General features: G+C 44.8%; 1 protein-coding gene across 3 annotated transcripts in view; it reads left to right on the top strand.

Moving 5' to 3' along the window:
• Nucleotides 1-19,502, top strand: part of LOC1273750 (phe13-bombesin receptor) — an 88,569-nt gene that overhangs the window by 56,197 nt on the left and 12,870 nt on the right. For all 3 annotated transcript variants that reach the window (XM_003436335.2, XM_061646989.1, XM_061646990.1), the window contains one exon: nucleotides 18,520-19,138. In XM_003436335.2, the coding sequence (XP_003436383.2) occupies nucleotides 18,712-19,138 (427 nt within the window). In that variant the 5' untranslated portion in view covers nucleotides 18,520-18,711. The remainder of the gene's footprint in view (nucleotides 1-18,519; nucleotides 19,139-19,502) is intronic.

Here is a 19,502-nt window from a genome sequence, read left to right on the forward strand (position 1 = left end):
CACATAAATTAATAAGTGTCAATCAGGACGGTACGGCGGCCCGTTCGCGTTAAACCCTTATCACACCAGAGCGCGGTGTGATATAATAAGATCGATAGCGCATAACCTGCTCTGTTGGCGATGGTGATGGTGGTATTCCTTGCTACATCAAAGCCCCCGCACACTACGGTGCGGCTGCTGTGCCTGGGGACGACAGATCTCCAACGCCTGCTAATGCCCATAATCTGCTCAGGGAGTCCCGACATTTCCCTTCCCCCTCCCTACTACTTCATTTAGGCTCGGCTTACGTTTCGGCACGCTGGCGACAAAAGAAGGGGCGTTATTTGTCATCGCCGGGAACACGCGCGTGGATAGTGCGGGGCAGTAAACCGTTCTTTATGGCGCTTTGGTTGATCTAATCAAGCTGACTTGCTTTATCGTATTTGTCGTAGATTTCTTTTCCTGCACTTCTGCGCAAATCGTTTCGGTTTTGATGCCCACGCCTCGCAGCAATATATGAAATCCAGCGCGCGCTCTCGGCTCTCAGTTACTGAATTACGGTAACTGCATTTTAGCGAAAGATTCACGGCCGCTTACACAAATCGTCGACCCACGGACCGTTCGTACACTTCTGCGGATCTTGTGAAATTATTTGCTCATTTTCTTATGAATTTATTCATGAGCGAGTTGCAAGAGGACGACCGAGGACGGCGTCGGCCACCGGAAAGGGCCCTAGCGAAAGGTTCCGAAGAAATTGTCATTGCGTGGGATTACTGCGGGGAGGCGGTGAAGGGGAGATTTTGGGTTTTTTTTTTCATTTCATGCGTTTTTTTCACTTTTGCTTCTGATAATAAACGAATGTTTTTGCGAATGATAAACAAAATGAAGTCAACTTTAAAATGTGTGTGTATGTATGTTTCTACCTAAATATTCTGGGAAATATTTCCTTCCAGCAATGATGGCGTCTTCTGCTTGCTCGGTCCTATTATTAAAAGTATGAAGGCGACCTACATTATTTTTCGAATACACCTGCTTCCAATTTTGTACACTGTTCTGTTGCTAAAATTTGTTATGCTCAAACATTTGCATGATATCGCACATTATGTTACATGAAGAAAGAAGCTGTAGAGCCCAAAAAAACTAACACAAACAATGTTCTAAATTATGCTGCGAAACAACAAACTCATCCAATCATTTTACCTATTCGCTCTCAAAACCAAAATCTCTCTTTTGCATCATAAACCAACCCGGGATTTAGTCTTCGTCTCTCTCTCTTATTGTATTTTTTTATATAGATAGTTAAAATACTCCTTTATACATCCCTTAAGGAATGTGTAATGTGATTTGTACCAACTCTTTGGAAATCTTCTTGCTTCTGTCCAAGAATTGCAATAAAAAAGAAAGAGCAATCTATAATAGCTTCTAACTACTGAGGTGTTCATAGTGTGTAAAGTGTTCAAATTCCTGGTAAATGCCTCTATTCTTCCGTATATGGCTAGCAACATACCACAGCAAAGTATGCCTTAACGCTCTTAACCTCGGCGATTAACCGTAGGAACGTTGTGTCTGTACCAAGGAACCTGTAGACATGGATGCAGGTGGGTTTATAATTCTCATGGTTGCCCATGGTTATCGTCGATTGAATATGACAGAACCGTGGTCAAGATTGTTAGCCTTTACATTCAGTAGTTTGCCTCACAACATACAGCTAGATAAACGGAAAATACTCGTTATCGGCAAACCTGTCGATTCCAGACTGAACTCCTTTCTCTCAAATTGACAATATACTGTCAGATTGGAAAATTCGTCCACCACAACAATTATAGGCTTGTCTTCCTCAGAGAAGTTCAAGTAGTTCATTTATTTTTGTTTTGTTTATAATTGACTGCACTTCCCACTGATTTGTTATTTGACGGACGATGTAGGATTAGTTGGTCAATTATTGCTCTGTGTTGTGTTGTTCGTATTGTACGATCTTATAACATCAGTTTCGCATTACGGGCATGTTATTGAGTCGTTCGGTTTGACGACTGTGCCATGGGACCACCACAAATGCAGATGCAGATTACATACGTCTCATAGATCGCTAGCCCTTGCTATATGCATGCCCTATAAAATTCATGAACCTCAATGTATTCAGCACCAGCACGCTAGGCTTGTATGATTCTGATCTATGTCTGTGACGTATGAACTTCTTATGGCCATAATCTGGTTAAGAATGCGCTTCAATTAATCACGTGTTTGACTTCTTAATGTTTCTTAATCTTCTGAATTTCGTACTGGGCTGTTCAATGTTTTGAGCATTTTCTCGATGCTACATTTCCTACATTTCGAGCACTATTGCAAAGTGCTTGCGAGCATTTCCCCAACATACAATGATCAAGTTATAGCAACAATTACGTACGACAAACGCGACCTTTCCCCCAGCAACCAAACGCTCGCACACGGCCTTAAATCCTTCACATGCAGCGATACTTAGCCACGGAAGTACCACACCACTCTGTACCGCTCGACACTAATCCATCACTCGCAAAAGGCGTTCTGATGTGGCAATGTAATAATCTCCGGCAGGCTTTCCGAACCCATTTGTGCCCGTGTTTTGAGCCACGCGGATAAATCTCCGACACTCGCCGGCCGTTCCAGAACCTGTTAATGGAACCGGCAGCAAAACCGCCCCATAGCCACGCTGATGCTCTCATAATCCAATCCCCGTGAGCCGTGAGCGCCCAAGAATCGCCCGTTCGGAAGCGTGCTTTTTACGAGCGCACGTTCTAAATATGGTTCAGTAAGCCAGTCAGTTTGCCCGGGCCCCCGGATTGGCAGTAAAAGACACACTTCTACCTTTTAAGCTTTTTTCAAGGCGCTATAAAATAATAGTACGACCCGAAAGCCCGACCGGCTTTTCGCGACGTGTACTGGGCAAGCAGTGTGGCACGCCCGCCCGGTCACCATTTCTAATCTCACCAAGCATTTCGCTCCACGCACACCAACCCATTACCTTTCACTCCTTGACGGGAGGGGGTGGGTTGCTCGGTGGAACGAAATGCAAAGTGGCGAACCTTCCGTGAAGTCACTGTACAAAACACTCAGGCGAATTCTACCGGTGGGAACGGGCAAAATCATAATTGCTTATTTTTATGTGGACCCTTCACCTTCCCCGATGTATTGCCCCCTTCACTCGTTTCGGGAGTTGTGGAACCCAGCGTAACCGAAATGCCCGTCCGTTATCAGTTGGTTTGCCTGGGACATTGAGCAGCATATGGTTTTTTCTTTGTCGAAAGCATAAGCAGTTTCGTTCAATTGAACCTGCTATATCTCCCACCCCCCCCCCCCCCCTGCCCGCAACGTCTGTAATGGGCTTCATAATGGGGTTCAGCAGGGCATGAAACGATCGGCACTCGGGGAAAGAGGTGTACGAAAGCGTTCTCAATTTCCCTCGATCGTTGTGCAGTGGCTCGACCCAGACAGCGGTCGGAGAAGCATCCCCAACGAGAAGTACCACTTCGCAGCGGCGGTGAGCATTGAATGAAATTGAGCAATTTTGGGTGTGTGTTCTTTTTTGAAGCTTGTTGGGCCGATTACTTGCGCACCTGGGCAGTTGGGTTCCTTTTGCGTTGGCGGTTGATCCGGTGCTCTGAATCATTCTGCACGGGACGGGGCCACTTTGCTTCGCCAGCGACTGGCCGCCGACAATGGTAGTTATATTTTTGGCATTCCCTCACACCTCACGTCTGCCTTCGGAATGAATTCATCTTGTATCGAATTCTGATTCATTGTGTTCGTTTCGTTGGTGTTGTTGCTACTTGTAGCTCATTTTATTGCTCCATTGTGCTGCCGTGTGGAGGAAATGCTTTTCCACAGACCCGAGCTTGCCAAATCCACTGCTCTGGCTCCAAGATCCAATCAAACCATTGATTGGCGGCTTATTGCCGAACGTTTCACTGCCATGCCACGTACTCTAGCAAGAGCGCAACGCGGTCCCAACCCGGCATTTTGTTGTACAGACAGGGGCAGCAGCTGCGTCTTTACATCCCAGGAGCATAATTTTGAAGAAAAAAAAAAGCCAAATCCAGAATTTCATTTCCCCCCGAAAGGAAAGGAGGCCCCTTTTTCGGTTCCTTTCCATTTCTTTGCACACTTGCCTGGCCGCTCAAATGTTGCCGCCGAATGAACCGACGTGGATGTGTTTTTGCTTGTATTTTTCATTTGTTTCATTATGCTGATCAATCATTCATTTTCTTTTGTGTATTGTACACGAAACATAATGAAAAAAAAACTCCTCTCCCAGAGAGCAGCTTTGATTGAAACTAGCCCCGTGCGAACACGGAAAGAACGGAGCCGCTTGTCCGGCTTTGTCATCGCTTCGGCTACGGCGTGCTATTTTAGGAATAAAACAATTCATGCTTGCTTATCCAATTTAACAATCTTTTGAGCGTTCGGGGACAAAACCTTGGCCGATGGTGTGTTTTGTTTTTTGAAAGCCCGTTTTTTGTGCACGAAGCTTTCTTGCCTGCCTCCTCACTACACTGCACACAATAAGGGCGCAATGGGAACAAAGGCTTTTTATCTTTGTCATGGGCGTCAAGTAATGGGCAAAAGATGCTCACTGAATGTGTCTTAATTTGGCGCTCAACTTTTCCTGCTGTCTTTTCACGTTTTTTTTTCCTTACACACGCACCATCACCACGCAGCCTGTGTTAATGAGTGGAAACAATAAAGATAACCAAGCCAGATTTCCACCACCACACCTCGGCCGCCCGGGACAAGAGACAGAGAGAGAGAGAGAGAGAGAGAGAGAGAGAGAGAGAGAGAGAGAGAGAGAGAGAGAGAGAGAGAGAGAGCAATGCACAGAAACACACTGAAAGAGGCCCGCCGGGAGTGTTACCGCCAGCGTGCCCTCCCGATGGACGTGTTATTGTGTACCAACCTGGGGGTAAGAACCAATCCGTCCACTGCCCGATCGATGTGCCCCAAATTGGCGGCACAGAACAAGGAATAGGAAACACCCCGGTGGTCGGAATATCCCTGCGTGGTCGCTAATCAGGTTAAAATGAATTTATGGAGCGGGCCCTTCATTCGCTACCCTTCCTGGAAGCGCCGGATGTCGGCAAGATACCAAGAACCAAGGATAACTGAACCCACAAACAAATACACACACACAAACACACACACACGCAAGCAACCACATCCGCCGAGACCAATGGTGGTGAGCCAGCGGTAAATTGTCGCACAATCCCATCCAATTTCCCGACCTCGTTAGTCATCCTTTTGATGCCGGCACACAACAACCCTGGCCGGCTGGATGGGTTCAGGTGACGCCTTGGGGGCAAATGATGAAGAAACTTCTCGCCGAAACGTTTTCGGGGGGCTGGCATCCTGGCAGCGCGAACGCATAAAGTTCCCCGTCTTCTTCCCCCGAAAAGAAAAATATCTGCTCACCTCACAGCTCTAATCATCTGTGAAAGTTAATTACAGCATCACCATAAATATGGTACCGGAAAGCATAAGAGAGAGAGAGAGAGAGAGAGAGAGAGAGACAGAGTGCGAGAGACGGAGAAATGTAGGGAAATGAAAGATGAAGCGTATTAGCGTCTAAGCGGATCTTATCCAGCTTGACCGTGGCCATCTATGTTTTGTGTATTTCTTTACTTCCTTTTTTTCTGCTGTACCACCACTACTCAGACGAGGAAAGTTATAATTGAATTTTCCACCTTCCCCGCAGGCTGCGAAGCAACGGATGAATAATTTTGTATGCACTAGCTCCCATGTTGGCAGAACTACGGGGCGGTCGATAATAGGGCTACCTCAAGCCTCCCAGCCCCTTATCCGATGGGCATCCCGCCAATCCAAGGAACATCTGACATTTATTGGATCTCTTAGATTGACCTGCCTTAGTACGGTGGCGAAGGGATTCCACGTCATTTCCTTCCCGCAGGGTAGGAACTATTAGCCGAACGCCATTGAATTGCTTAATTAATGGCTTTTGGATCGTGGGAGTGGGAGGGGGAGGAGATTTTGGGATAAACTACTACGCAATACTGATCGCCCACTACGCCACCACAGCCATCCCTTGTATGGTAATGTGCGGTGAAATACTGGAGGGCGAAAGCCAGTGCCAGCCAGGAAGCCGCAGCCGTAGTGTAAATTGCATACACAAACACACACACACCTTCCCACCCCGCGTCCCGTTTTAATGTGAAGGGTGGCTGGGAATCAGGAAACCTCTAAACTGTAACACTAGCCAAACCTCAACCCGTACATGCTGTCCGTAATGGGTTTTCGGTAAAGTTTCAGCACGCCTGTATAGGGTTGCAAAAAGGCAAAATAAAAGTTATTATTATTGTAAGTAAATCACTGTACCCTACCCGACCCACCCACAGGTGGGTTGCTTGCCGAACGTCGAGGTAGCAACCGTAGTTGATGCGCTTTTATCGTGGCTAGACGAACGTTGGTAGTACATAGATAAAGTTGGTCCAAAGCGTGCGTGTGTCCTGCGTGGGCTGCGTTAGGGGTTGGCTGGATGTAATAGAGTTTCAGATTCACCCAGCCACGGTTGAGGGACCAGACCGCACACGGGTGCATATTAATTGGCGCAGAAAATCTTATTATTACTTGATTTAACGTCACATCGGGTGTGCTAAATTAGTTCCGGAACAAACTATTATGCTGTAGCTTGTTGGCAAGCTTTGCTATTGACAGTGTAGCAGATGACAATAGAATAGGTTGTGGTAGAAGTTCAGGAATTTGTAAAAGATCTAAGCACAGCTACAATGCCCATCAGCAAGAGATTAATATCAACGCTTGCTCTCGCGTCATTGTCGTTTGACTTTGTAGAGAACTTACTTACTACTAATCTTCTACTGTTCCTCATTGGTTGTAAGGTTTGGATCTAAAATAACAGGTACCTTTCCACATCTTGATACCATTTGTTATATCTGTTCACTCCGAGTATGTTTTCTTCAAGCCTTGTACCGCATGCTCTGAATAGTTCAGGAAAAACACGACATTGTTTGCTATGCCTGATGATATGGAAAAACAAGCTAACCAGAGTGAGGCAAGTTGTTTTGAATGTCAATTCTTTTGGGAGTTTACCGAACACTGCGCATTTGAAGCCTCTAACTCGGCCTGAAAAACTGTTCGACAATTACGTTACGACCAGTTGTAAACTTCAAACCAAAAATAAGCCTTAAAAGTGATGCTCATTTTCCAATGCAAAGTAATGAAAAAGCGTTGGAACAATAACGAGCTTTAAAAGAAATTTATTGCATAATTTACGTTTCAGTGAATAGCGTTCTTATTGCTGTATAGAATGAAATGTATCACACTAGCAAGCATGTGAAAGCTTCCCACATATTGGAATTGGTAAGACAAAGAACCGGGCGTCTCCTTAGCAGACAGCCCCTGGGCAACGTCTCGTAACATACTGTGCAAGATGCAAATGAAAAATTCCATCCCCATTTACAATTCATCTACACACCCCTTTTCATTGCCTTCCGGTAGCATCATATTGACACGTGCTGTGCTATATATTGACGACTCGGCACCCACACACTCAGCCACGGCCATTTCCGGGAAAAGGGTGCCCTCCCATTGACTTGTACGCAATTACGGTACTGGTCTGTGCACCCGGCCGAAGGATCAGCATGCACTGACGTATTTACTTTGTCATTGACAAACATTTCATTACGTAAACAAGAATATCTAAGCCGCGCGTCACGAGAACCTCAACCCCATGGGTTCGATGGAGGGTACGGAGACAAAATCTGCCAAGCATATGTTGCAAACCACGCTGACGGATGATGGGCAGGACATTTTTAATCAACGTCTCCAGCAGGAACGAGAACCGCGGCTTTGGGCATCCATTATTATCAGCCGTGAGCAGACACATGAGGGAAGTTTCAAGGGAGTGCGTTAGGTTGAGGGATTGGCGTTGACACTTTCACCAGCCATCGAGAAAGCCGGCGAAAGGTTAAGAACCAGAGTCGGTCTCCTATCCGTGAACAACATGTTGTGCTTGAGGTTGTGAAGAGAGTGTTTACTATGGGCTCCAATACCCATTTGCATGCGAGAAATGTACACTAGAGAGCAGCCGATCCTGTGTGGTGGCGGTGTGGCGACCAAACTTCATTAGTTTGGCTAATGGGGCTATTGTGAGACTGCCAGCAAGAACGACATGGACGACGTGTGCAGCTCGATATCTCGGATTAAGGATGATGTTTGTCTAGTTTCAATGAGTTTTCCCTCTGTGTGTGCATTTCAGGGAAAATTTAGGTTGTTTGTGTGCCGGATCGTATGTCCAGCTCTGACGCTGAGCACATACACACCTCAAAAAGTAAGACTTCAAACAGGAATGGAACGACTATTCATAAAGTTTTATTTGGGAGCAAAACTTTCATGCGATCGATTTACCGCACCGAGCTAAAGTGATACCATAAGCGAAGAATTTACTATTCATTTCTTGCGCCAAGCGTACATTTCTTCTCTCCTCCATCTGTGAATCGACCAAAAATGCCTCCCGAAATGCGCCCCGGGCATTCCACAGCTCTGACGCGCGCGCTAAACGTGACCGTACCCACACGGAATAAATGATTATCGCTCGGTAATTAATAAATGCGCCCACTGCACAGGGGGAAATCATAAATTGTGTACCACCATCGTCCTTTTGCTTGGCCGGATAGATGGCCGAAGCAAGGCCGAGCTGCAACCGTTTAAAACTGACCGGCAAAACGATGAACAGACTCTGCCAGAAACCACACGACTGTGTGGTACATATTATCTTTCGCAATTGAAATGTGAGTATTTTATGTGCCGCTGGTGGGCTGTGCTGCTAGCGGTGCAGTAAGCCGATTTGGTGCTACAATTTATGGTTTACAACGATGGGGGTGTGGTTGGGAAGGTGGAAAAGAAAAATGGGCACCGAATACAGAACCTGCAACTATGAGATGAGGTTGAATTGAATGCGAATGGATTCAATCGGTGTAAAGATACAGCGTTTATTAATGAGCTTTGCCTTTTGTTTCGCTATAATCACGTCACTAATTTAGCAATTGAAATATTTCAAAAAACAATAAAATACGTTTCATTAAAGTGAGATTTTACGGTTATAGCCAGTTTTTTATATCGAATTTGATATTAGCCGGCTGAAATTATGGCACCACACCATGCAAAACCACGTGTCAAACAAGCCTCAGTGGTTTTCAGCCTAGATTATTTCAGCATTAAAAAATGTAAACAAACATTGATTCAGTGCATCGTATAGGAATATTTTTTGACTAAAATGTGTGTGAACATTGTTTTATTTCTTTGGTTACCACTGTTGGAAGAAGGAAAGAAACTCTGCTTTTTTCATTAAAAATGTATTTAAAGATGTTTTAAAAGTATAATCAGTCAACAAAAAGCGTTACGGTTGCTTTGAGTAGGGAAAGGTAGGTAAAGACGGACACGTTAAGGGAAATGGTAAAAATCTAGGGATATATAAGTGCAACGACCATGAAAATGTGCATACATTATCTTACACTCATGTTTTGTCAGAAAATGTGTTAAAACTTTTAAGTTTCCATCGATTTTTGCGTTTTTTTTTTCATGAATGAAAAACATAAGATGAACACCTGATATGGGAAAGATGGACACCAATAAGGGTAAGATTGACACCTGTAGAAAAGGTTAGAAAGTGAAGAGTTTTACAGTATTTTAACAAATTCTATCGCTTTCCACGTCCTGGTACATTTATGAACCAATTCTTGGCCTATTGCAACGACGATTTATTCAGCCGTGGTTTTAGAAATTGTAAACAACGCTTCTAATACATCGTAGTATGCAGCATCTAAAACATTATTGAAATATCGCACACTTTCAGCTGACGTTGCTCTAGCTTACAGAACAACAGTCTAGAACTTCCTTTTAGGAAATTACTCCGCAAAAAGTCCACGACCCCAGTATTTATGAGGGACTTGTTAATAGTTTAATCCATTTTCTACCATGTCAAAATTCCACATTTGATATTTGTAATCCCATAGAATTTCTCATCTATTCCTGAATGTCGTATCAATGCCGCCTCATCTTTTTATTGCTTAAAGTTGTCCAATCAGCGTCGAGCGAGTAATAGCATAACGGATGGCTACTATTTTGACCGGTGTTTCATTTCTCGCTTATTTCACTACTTTCTCTAGTTACTGATTGATTTATAGCAGCGGAATACCCTTATTAAAGGTATTTGAAGAAATATATTCATCACCAATTGATATAAGAAGTAAAATAAATCAATAAATTCGGTGTCCATCTTTCCCTACAACAAAGTGTCCGTCTTTCCCGCTTTGGTGTCAGAATGTTTAAACCACCAGAAAACAATATTTTGTATTGCTTTTATTCTCGTTCTTTTGCCACTTTTTTCATTAATGATCACGACAACCCATTCATGAAATAAAACTTCCGGAAATATAAACAATACAAGTTGTAGAGCTTAAGACCGGCAGTAGTCAAATTAGATCCACAAGGGTGCACATGATTGAAAATTTATTTTGTTCGTGGATTGAACCAATTTTACATATATTAAGCCAAAAATGTTCTCAAATGTGTTGTTTTACCTTCAGTTTGGATTCTACATTGTTGAATTATTCGAAAATTACCTTTTTCATGCATTTATGGGAAGTGTCCATCTTGCCCACAGTGTCCGTCTTTGTCCTTCTATATGAAATGCAAGCTTAACAAATAACCGTATACAAAAAAACTGCTGTTTTGCAGAGATGTTTATACCATCGCACCCCGCAAGCTCATAAGAATCCAATTTTCTTGTATCATCCCACAAACCATGCTGTCTCGATGCTCGGATAAACCTTTGGAGAATGTTTGGCTGATGTCATTCGAGCAAATAACACGACATTGCCACTCGTTATCTGGTTCGAAGCGTCTGATTTGTACCGAAGTCTAAATCTGTCTAACTTACCCACCAACTTATCTTTGACTGGGTGGATTGAATGGGTGAACTAAACAACTCGACAAAAATTGCACAAAACCAAACACACACGGGCGCGCACACGTATAATTGATTAGAAAAGAAAATTCCCAGACTCGAGTGCTCGAAAATGTTCAATCAAGCGACAACATCAAGCTGGTAAGCAATTGGGAAAGTTTCTGCAATGTACCGCAATCTGCGCTCCGGTCAATGGCAGAAGCTTGTTTCGCTTCTCGGTGGCTTTCACGCGTTAACGTGGCAGCCGGAACTTGTATCACGTTCTTCCACACAGATTGTCCATTGACTGCCGACAGAAGAAGAAGAAAGTTTCCTCTCCGATCCCATCCATCCACTTTATTCTTATGCTTTTCATTTGATCAATCAAATGTGCTGATTATGGTTTTGGTGAAAATGTAATTACGATCGTGCTGCTGCTGCTGCTGCTGCTGCGAACTATTGGGGCAAGGTGTACGCACATCAAAATTTTTCTCCAACAGCGCACCAAGAGCTCAATCATCTGAGATGACATTTCACTTTGTGGGATGTGTGTGTGTGTATATTCGTGTCTGTATGTGCCTTTCATGCTGTTAGCAACAACAAATTGATCTACGCGAAACTAGTTCGCAGCACGTGCGCCGCGGCCCCGTTATTGTGTTACAGTATGGGGGGAGGGGGGGAGGGGTTAGCTGGTTTGCTTTGGATGCCCTAGCGGTATCTGACAGGGGCCGACCACAAAGTCGTAGAGGTCAGCTTAAGCCGCCGTACCGGTTTCCGCCACTCGTATACGTTCACGGAGCTTCGGTTCAAAATTCGGTGCCTTCCCAACCCACAAAAAAGTGTGGGTCATCGTCATGCAACAGGGCAAGGGATTGTTGAAGAGATTTTTTCAGATTCAGTTAGAAAGAAATTAGATTATCAGATAAGATTGCTCAACATTGTAATGTTAATATCCTTTTAGAGAGGGCATCTTTTTTGTGCATCTATCACATCCCCGGAACCTCCGGATGACAGCAAGCGAACAGCGAAGCAAAGGATCCGTTAACTAAAAGACACACGTTTACTCCGCGTCTTTCACGCTTTACCGTTTTCGAGCGTTACAAAACAACATCGAGCCATTCAAATGTCAAGCGCATCAAAACCATACCGGTCGGGGATGGTGGGCTGACCGGCATGTTAGTGAAGGACTGTTGCTCACAACCACAAACAAACAAAAAGCAGCACATTTCATCTTTCGCCAACACTGGATGCAGAGGGCCTGGATAGCGTGCTTGCTTTTTACCCCACATGGGTGGTACCGTCACAGACACCGTCCGCCTGCAGGCTGCTAACACTCGCCTACCGATAAGTCATCAGTGAAGAATTTTTGGCTCAAAACCAGATGAGTAAACATTCCCACACGAACGCTCCGATTCGCCCCATCAAAGAGAAAGACACAGCGTGCACCACCGCTTGGTTTGTTTGTGCAGCTGAAATGTTCTTGCTGTTCCTGTCTTTTCTGATCATTTCCGGTGGGTTGGGTTTATTTCTTTATATTTTTTGTTGTTGTTCATGCTGAAACGATGGTAGGAAGCTTTGGTGTTTATGTAATTAAAAGTTGGTTGCTTACTAGGCGACTTTTGTGTAGATAAAGGTAGGCTCTGTTTTTTTAATCTCTTCTCTCGATTTGTCAATAAACAAAAAGCTTGTGAGGAAAATGTTTTACATTGACAGTTTTAGTACTTTCGTGGTACAGTTCCTGGGAACACACGAGCTTTGTGACATTTTTACTGCAGAAGCTACTTCAGGTAACTACCTATGCGATCATTCCGACTTTTATAGGGTTCCTAGGATTGTTGAAAGCCGAATTTCAATATCCTTGGCACGGGCAGACGTCCTAAATTGGAATCGATGTCCACCAGTCTCGTACAATCGGTTGTGTCTATTGCGAATAGAACATCGAATCGCTGATCTGATATCTGACTGAATTAAGCAATGTTTCAAAATTCAATGCCTTCAAAACCCAAAAGTCAAAGAACGAACGTGTGTCATATATCACGTATGCTAGAAATCTGCCACACTTAGGCTTTAAGCTTTAACAGACCTAATTCCAATGGACTAATGCACATACTAGACTGATTAATTGCACCCTATCGGTTTCGATGAGTGGATTAAACACGCTCAGTCATCGCACTTTAGCCTCTTAGGCCGAACATGACCAAAACACAAGCATTAATCATCCGAACTATCTCTAAACGAACTTGCAAATGCTGTTGTCCCATTTCACACTGGTTCAAACTATTCGGAACACTCCCATCAAAAAGTATCTTCTTAATTATTTATCATCATCCGACCCTGAACACTAAAACACATAACGTAAAAGCTTTACGTTCGTTTACACGAAACGCTCTCTTCGGGACCGTATGGTGAGAACTGCTTTAAATCAAACCGATTTGCGTTTTTGTTGGTGTGTGTGTTTGTTTGTTTACGGTCCGAAACGCTAGATGATACCAACAACACCTGTACGATCAAAGGTGGTGTTGTTGGAAGCCAACAAAAAACCCTCCGCGGCAACCAGTTTGGGTTTTGGTAGTGAATTTGTTATTTTTTTATCACCACCTTGCACGAATCGCAGTGTGGCGGAGAAGGTGCTCAATTCGGTGATTTGATTCGGACTCGGATTCATGATGAGACCGGGACCACTTCGTCAACATTTGCGTAACGCTGATAATGTAAACGCTTAAGTGATTTTTAATTTCCCAATTCAACAACACGTGCCGTCGCCGTCCGATCGCTGTGACATTTTACATTTTCAAAACTCGGACAAACGCACAATCTAGATAGGCTCGTCCGCGCGCGACGCACGGTCAGTGATCTTATCTGAAGGGAGGAGGGAGGGGGGGGGGTCTGAGCTTTTGAAGCGGATGTGTGGAACCTTTCCCATTTTTTGCTTTTGATTCCCATTTCGGAATTGCTTTCGATGGTGGGCCTCTTTTGTCTGCCCTTACTTTTTGGCATGCCACTCACGCTTTTTGGCATGCCAAAGATCGGCCATCCGTGTGTGTGTTACTGCGGCAGATTATGTGCCCCACAGGAGTTCGTACCCGATATTTGAGCAATCTCTCCGTGCTACTTTTGCCCTTTTTGCACAAAACACTGTTTCCGTGTTTAGAAAGACGCGTGGCGGGAGGTGCGCGTTAAACCGATGCGAATTGGGCCACCCTGCGCTTCAAGATGCTAGACTCCGGGTCGTAAGGGAAGTTTTTTTGAGATACCGTGCCCGAACAAGACCAGTTCTGAAGTGCACACCAAGAAAACCAGTTTCACTTTTGACGTTATCGACCGATCGCCCTGGAGCGGAGTGGTGCGACTGGTCCAAAGCTCCATTTCGGTTCTTCGCTGAGATCATCGTCGACCTGCTCCTCCAGCACAGGGCACCAGCGTTACATAAATAATTCAAAGCCCATCTCGGTGACCGGGAGGTGGTGCGGAATGATGGCTGGCTTTGGTCGAAAGAACTCCCAAGCAATGACTCACAATTCGCTCGCCCGGTGGAGACGGCCATCTTTGGTTCACGACAGTTTTCGTCGAAGGGGGGTAGGGGGAGAGGGGGACCAAGCGACAGGGCCCGGTTATGAATTCGGATCGCATTATTATTCACCAGCAGGCGAGAATATTCAAACGTGGCGCATTTCTGCTAATTGCTTTCAGTGCTGTGCCACGTGGCGTCCGTAAGCAGACGAAGATGCTGCTTAGCTCGTTTCGTTTAATATTTAAAAACAGCAATAAACCCCTTGGCTGCTTCTTTTTTTTTTTTTTTTTTGACTACCAACTAGAACCTCTCAGAGTAGGGGAGCAGTTTCGGAGGAACCCCCGGCACGCCGGGGCACTAATTTGTATTGGCCGTGCAAATTTTAACCTTCCAATAGTTTCGGACTAATGACACGTTCGACACGCCGAAATGACAGGCACTGGCTGATGGATTACGAGCACAGGGCAGTAGAAGCAATGGTCCCGGTGGATAAGAAGAACCACCGTTTGGGCTTGGGGCGGATGACAGTGACAAATTTCCAAACACTTACGCGCTCAATGTCAGCTCCATTCCATTCCTAGTAATCATGTCGTCCAGCTCCGCTCGCAGAGTGACAATTCCAGCGACTAACTGGTTCAGATTACCACCACCTGGCTAATGAAAGTGATCACGGTTTATTGTTGTTTCGTGCAGGAAAGCTTGGTTATACTTCCGGTTTGATGTTGGAACACAGAGTGGTTGTTGGAATATCGTCACTTTTTCGATTTATTGTCATCTACAATCACATTGAAGTGAGTTTAAGGAGTGGCTTTGTTTGTAGGCGTGTGAGTTCGAACCACTTTGTTTGCGGAAATGGGCGATTGTTTTCAATATGCCAGGAAAAATGATGGCTTTCACAGCAGGATTTGTAATTAGTGTAAGTGCTTCCCTTTTCCCAGCACGTTCGGAGTAACGTACAGATTAATGGAGTTATTCAAATATTAAAGTATCGTCATAAATCTTCCCAAAACGGATTAGTTTTTCCCCAAATCAGTATAAGGGTAGGAACGTTTTATGGCTTTCTTTGGCAAATCCTTTTTGCCTCTCGCTTTAACACACCGCAGCTCACAAGAAATCTAATCTGTAGCGATAGTTCTCACTTCGAGATAGAAGTCCCCCGTCCCAATTACACAATAAAATAATTAAAGCATTTATAAGAATAAATCGTTTTGGAAAGTTTTGTCACTTGAAATGAATTTGCTCTTGATGAACTATCACGAACAATCGCCGCCTGGGCTACTGTTTCTCAAACAATAAATCTTCTAATCTTTTACGTGTTTCGCGCAAGCCAGAGGGACATTACGCTCCCTTGACTAATGCTATCAAAAGTTTCCGATCTGCTTTCTCGGCCCTAAATCTACAAAAGGGATACGTGTGGTATACATGTTCTTTCTTGAGGGTTATGATTTATGCTCTTTTATCAGCAAACTCCACACCATACTGAAGACACAGTACCTAGCGTACAGGCGGAATCAACTTTTCGATTGCGATGCGTGTCCCTCTTGATGAACCGGGAGATCGAAATATCGTTTACAGAAGTCAGTTCAACATGGGACAAATCAAGCCTTTGCAATTGAAAAAAAATAAAATAAAAAGGTTGCCCTGTTTTGGGGACAACAAACAAAAAAGCAACCCCGGAGATAATAGTTTTTCTCCCCCTCTGTCAATCTTGTTTTTGTGATGAAAAGTTAACCTTTTTGTTTATGGATTTCTTTTTTTGTTTTTAAGCCTCATACGACCGATGGAAGAGTAAAGTTCGTACACGGACTCACATAAAAACGCAACCACACGTACATGCAGAGCAAATTTTCCCCATCTGAGACACCTTCCCACTTGCGATGACAAGACAAACGGGGAACGAGAAATCGAAAGATCAATACAAAACGCACCGGAAACAGAGTTGGTGGTGACCTTTCGGGCGGAATGGGATGGAGGTCGCTTTATGGGAAAGCATGATCGCAAAGGTTTCGGACATTGAAGTCGAAAACTTTTGCACCTGCAAATGGTACCGGAAATTGCCAAATCCGATGGCGCCGATGAACGGAACGAATTTGTAGCGAAAAACCATTAAAGAACGAAAGATGAAACATCTCCGTCTCCACCGGAATACTTAAACTTCTGATGGAAGTTTGCTTCGCTCGATCAGAACAAGCGCACTCGCTCGGGACACACGGTCTGCGAAGTGTTTCAAAGCTTTCGGGCTGAAGAATTGCTACGGAACGGCGGAAGGCGTACGGGACCAACCGTTCGTTTCAATCGGCCTGTAGCCTAATAGCCATCACGGTGAACAATTTAATAACATTTACTTTTACACTTATGGCACCTTTAGCGGACCTTAACCGTGTTCCCGCAGTTCATACTGAACTCGTCTCGTCCTTTAATGAATCATTGACTTTCCTGCATTTTCGCTACTTTTTGCCCCTTAACTACTCACGAACTGGTTCAGCTAATGGAGTAACTAAAACATTTTTATCCGACACAAATTTTCACGGGAACCAATTTAAGAGCTGAAACTCGCCATCGGCCATCAAAATCCATCCCCAACATTCGCTACACTTTGTCAAACGGTTGAGCAGAAAGAACATCAAACCCGTCGGGCAGCATCGCCGTAAATCTGGCGGAACGTTGTCTTTGCCAGTCATGTGTATGGTGGCTTCATTTGGCAAGACACACTGAAAACCGGGCGAAACGGTGTTTGCGGTACATGACTGTTACGGTACGCTTTAATCCAAAGCCAATCATTCGACCGAATCTAAGCGTGATGTGGCAGTAGAGAGTTTAGGATGGAAGAAAAAAAAAACATCGCAAACTCACTTAAACAAACCCCTTTGCCGGGGTGCTGGGACAGGGAGGAAACTAGGGAGAGGATGTCCGCGTGACAGCACCTTCCCCCTGGAGAGGAGGTGGTCACAGGCTCGAGGGATCAACGGTAGATTAGAGGTTTGCTTGATGCGCTTGATTGACAGGCGCGCGCGCGCGTACGCCCCTGACGACACGCTGTCATCGTATGAGACGGAAGCGTCGGCTGCGTACGGGTTTGAAAAACCGTTCGGGATGACAGACCTATCGATCGTTTTGCCTTTGATTTACTGTTTTCCAAATGCAATGGAACGTATCCAAAGTTGGCCAGTGAAAATGCTGAGTACAGCTACGTTGGATTGCTACTACAGGAGAAAGCCTTGCATCAATTTACATACATATGTTAAGACGTGAAGGTATAAGTGTTACCATCTATTTATTTGTTACCAATTTAGTTTAATGTTACCAATGTTCTTTTTTCATTTACTGAAAAGAAGAAGCAATAAATTTGATAAGGTAAACGCATTCGATGATCTGATAATTTCTATTTCATGTGCAGCAGTAGCCGTATGCGGCTGATTCTCGATATTGGCTCGGTGAAGCATCGATGGTTTATAGCGTATCGGCCCTAGCCGTACCACTTAGACAGTTCGCCGAATCCGGTCCCTGGAATTTGTCCAACACATTGCCGTCAAATATTAGCTCCCTCAGGTAGCACGCACTTTGCAACCGTTAAATGTGCAAAGTATGCTCGGAAGTCACTTAAACGGCGTTAACAGTTTAATTAGCTGCACGTGTATTTAAACGCAATCACTTCATGGAAATAGATAAATTGGGAGAGAATGTGAGACTCCTTCTTGCTTGAACAATTTCAACCGGAATCAATTGGCAACCGTTTTTCACTTATCAATTTACTTAATAAATTACTTTAACAGTTTATCCAATTTTCCTTGCCTAACAATTTGTCTAACCATTTAATTGGTCCTTAAAATATTGGAAATCGAATTATATTCGTCGACTAGGGAAAAAGACATTGTTCACAACATTTGTTAGTTGAAAAGTACCATCCTTCACCAAGACATTCCTACAAAACAACCAAATTTAACTGTTGATTCGTGTCGATGAGTTTTGACATTTGACCTCCCACTCACCTATTACAATTTCAACTTACCTCATAAAACCTCTTTCACGCTTGAACAATTAAAATCTCATACCTTCCGTTCGTGGTGTCCATATTTTCCAGCCTCTAAGCACAACTCGCCCACACGCAACGTCCCATTATTGGCCCAGTGCCTGGCGGCACTCACGCATCAATCCCGTTGCTTCGCCCGCACAACCATGGATCATCGGCCCTGAGCGCACCACTCGTTCCCGCTCGTTCCCGGCATATCCTCCCCCCGGTCCCACAGTGGAGTAGGCCCAACTGCCGGCTAACATGATGGAGTTAAGCCCGACGGTCGGCAGTAGTGGCAGCCTGCTCGCGGCCCTCATCACCAACGGTACCAATGGGCGTACCGGTTTACTGCACGATATCCTCGATGGGCACCGTACGCTGCTGCACCAGCCGCACCAGCCGCAGCAGCAGCAGCACTACAACCATCCCCACCATCAGCAGTACCAGCCGCAGTATCTGTACGCGAACGAGAGCCTGTCCGGATCCGTGCCCGAATCGGCAAGCTACGGTACGGACTCGATCTGCATCATACTGCCGATAACGATCTTCTACTGCTTCATCTTTGTGGCCGGCATTGTCGGCAACCTGTCCATCTGTGTCGTGATAGCGAAGAACAAATCGATGCACACCGCCACCAACTACTATCTGTTCAATCTGGCCGTGTCGGATTTTCTGCTCCTGCTGTTCGGTAAGTCTGTCCGCTGTTCTAGGATATATGTGGGCGGGGTTGAGGAGAGAAAAGAGAAGAGAGAGAGTTGATGGAGAAAGGCCACCGGAGATGGCTAGCGAACCGGGGGCTAATCTGATTTACTGCTCCCGGGAGCATCACCGACTGCGGGGAACCGTCACTAGGAGTCGAACCGTATTGTGGAATTTTTCGGGAAGAGGAACCCCGCGTCGCATCGAAAACCGTTGCTATAGGAGTTGTGTTTCTCATTTCATGCTAGATGCTAATGAGCTGGAATCCTGTTTCTTTACTATTACGTTGAAAGGAAGCATGGGAGGGGAGGAGGATGTTACAGCTGGAGGACTAAAATGCGGGTAATGCTTGT

The sequence above is a fragment of the Anopheles gambiae genome, chromosome 2 (assembly GCF_943734735.2).
Source record: "Anopheles gambiae chromosome 2, idAnoGambNW_F1_1, whole genome shotgun sequence".
Classification (NCBI taxonomy): Eukaryota; Metazoa; Arthropoda; class Insecta; order Diptera; family Culicidae; genus Anopheles; species Anopheles gambiae.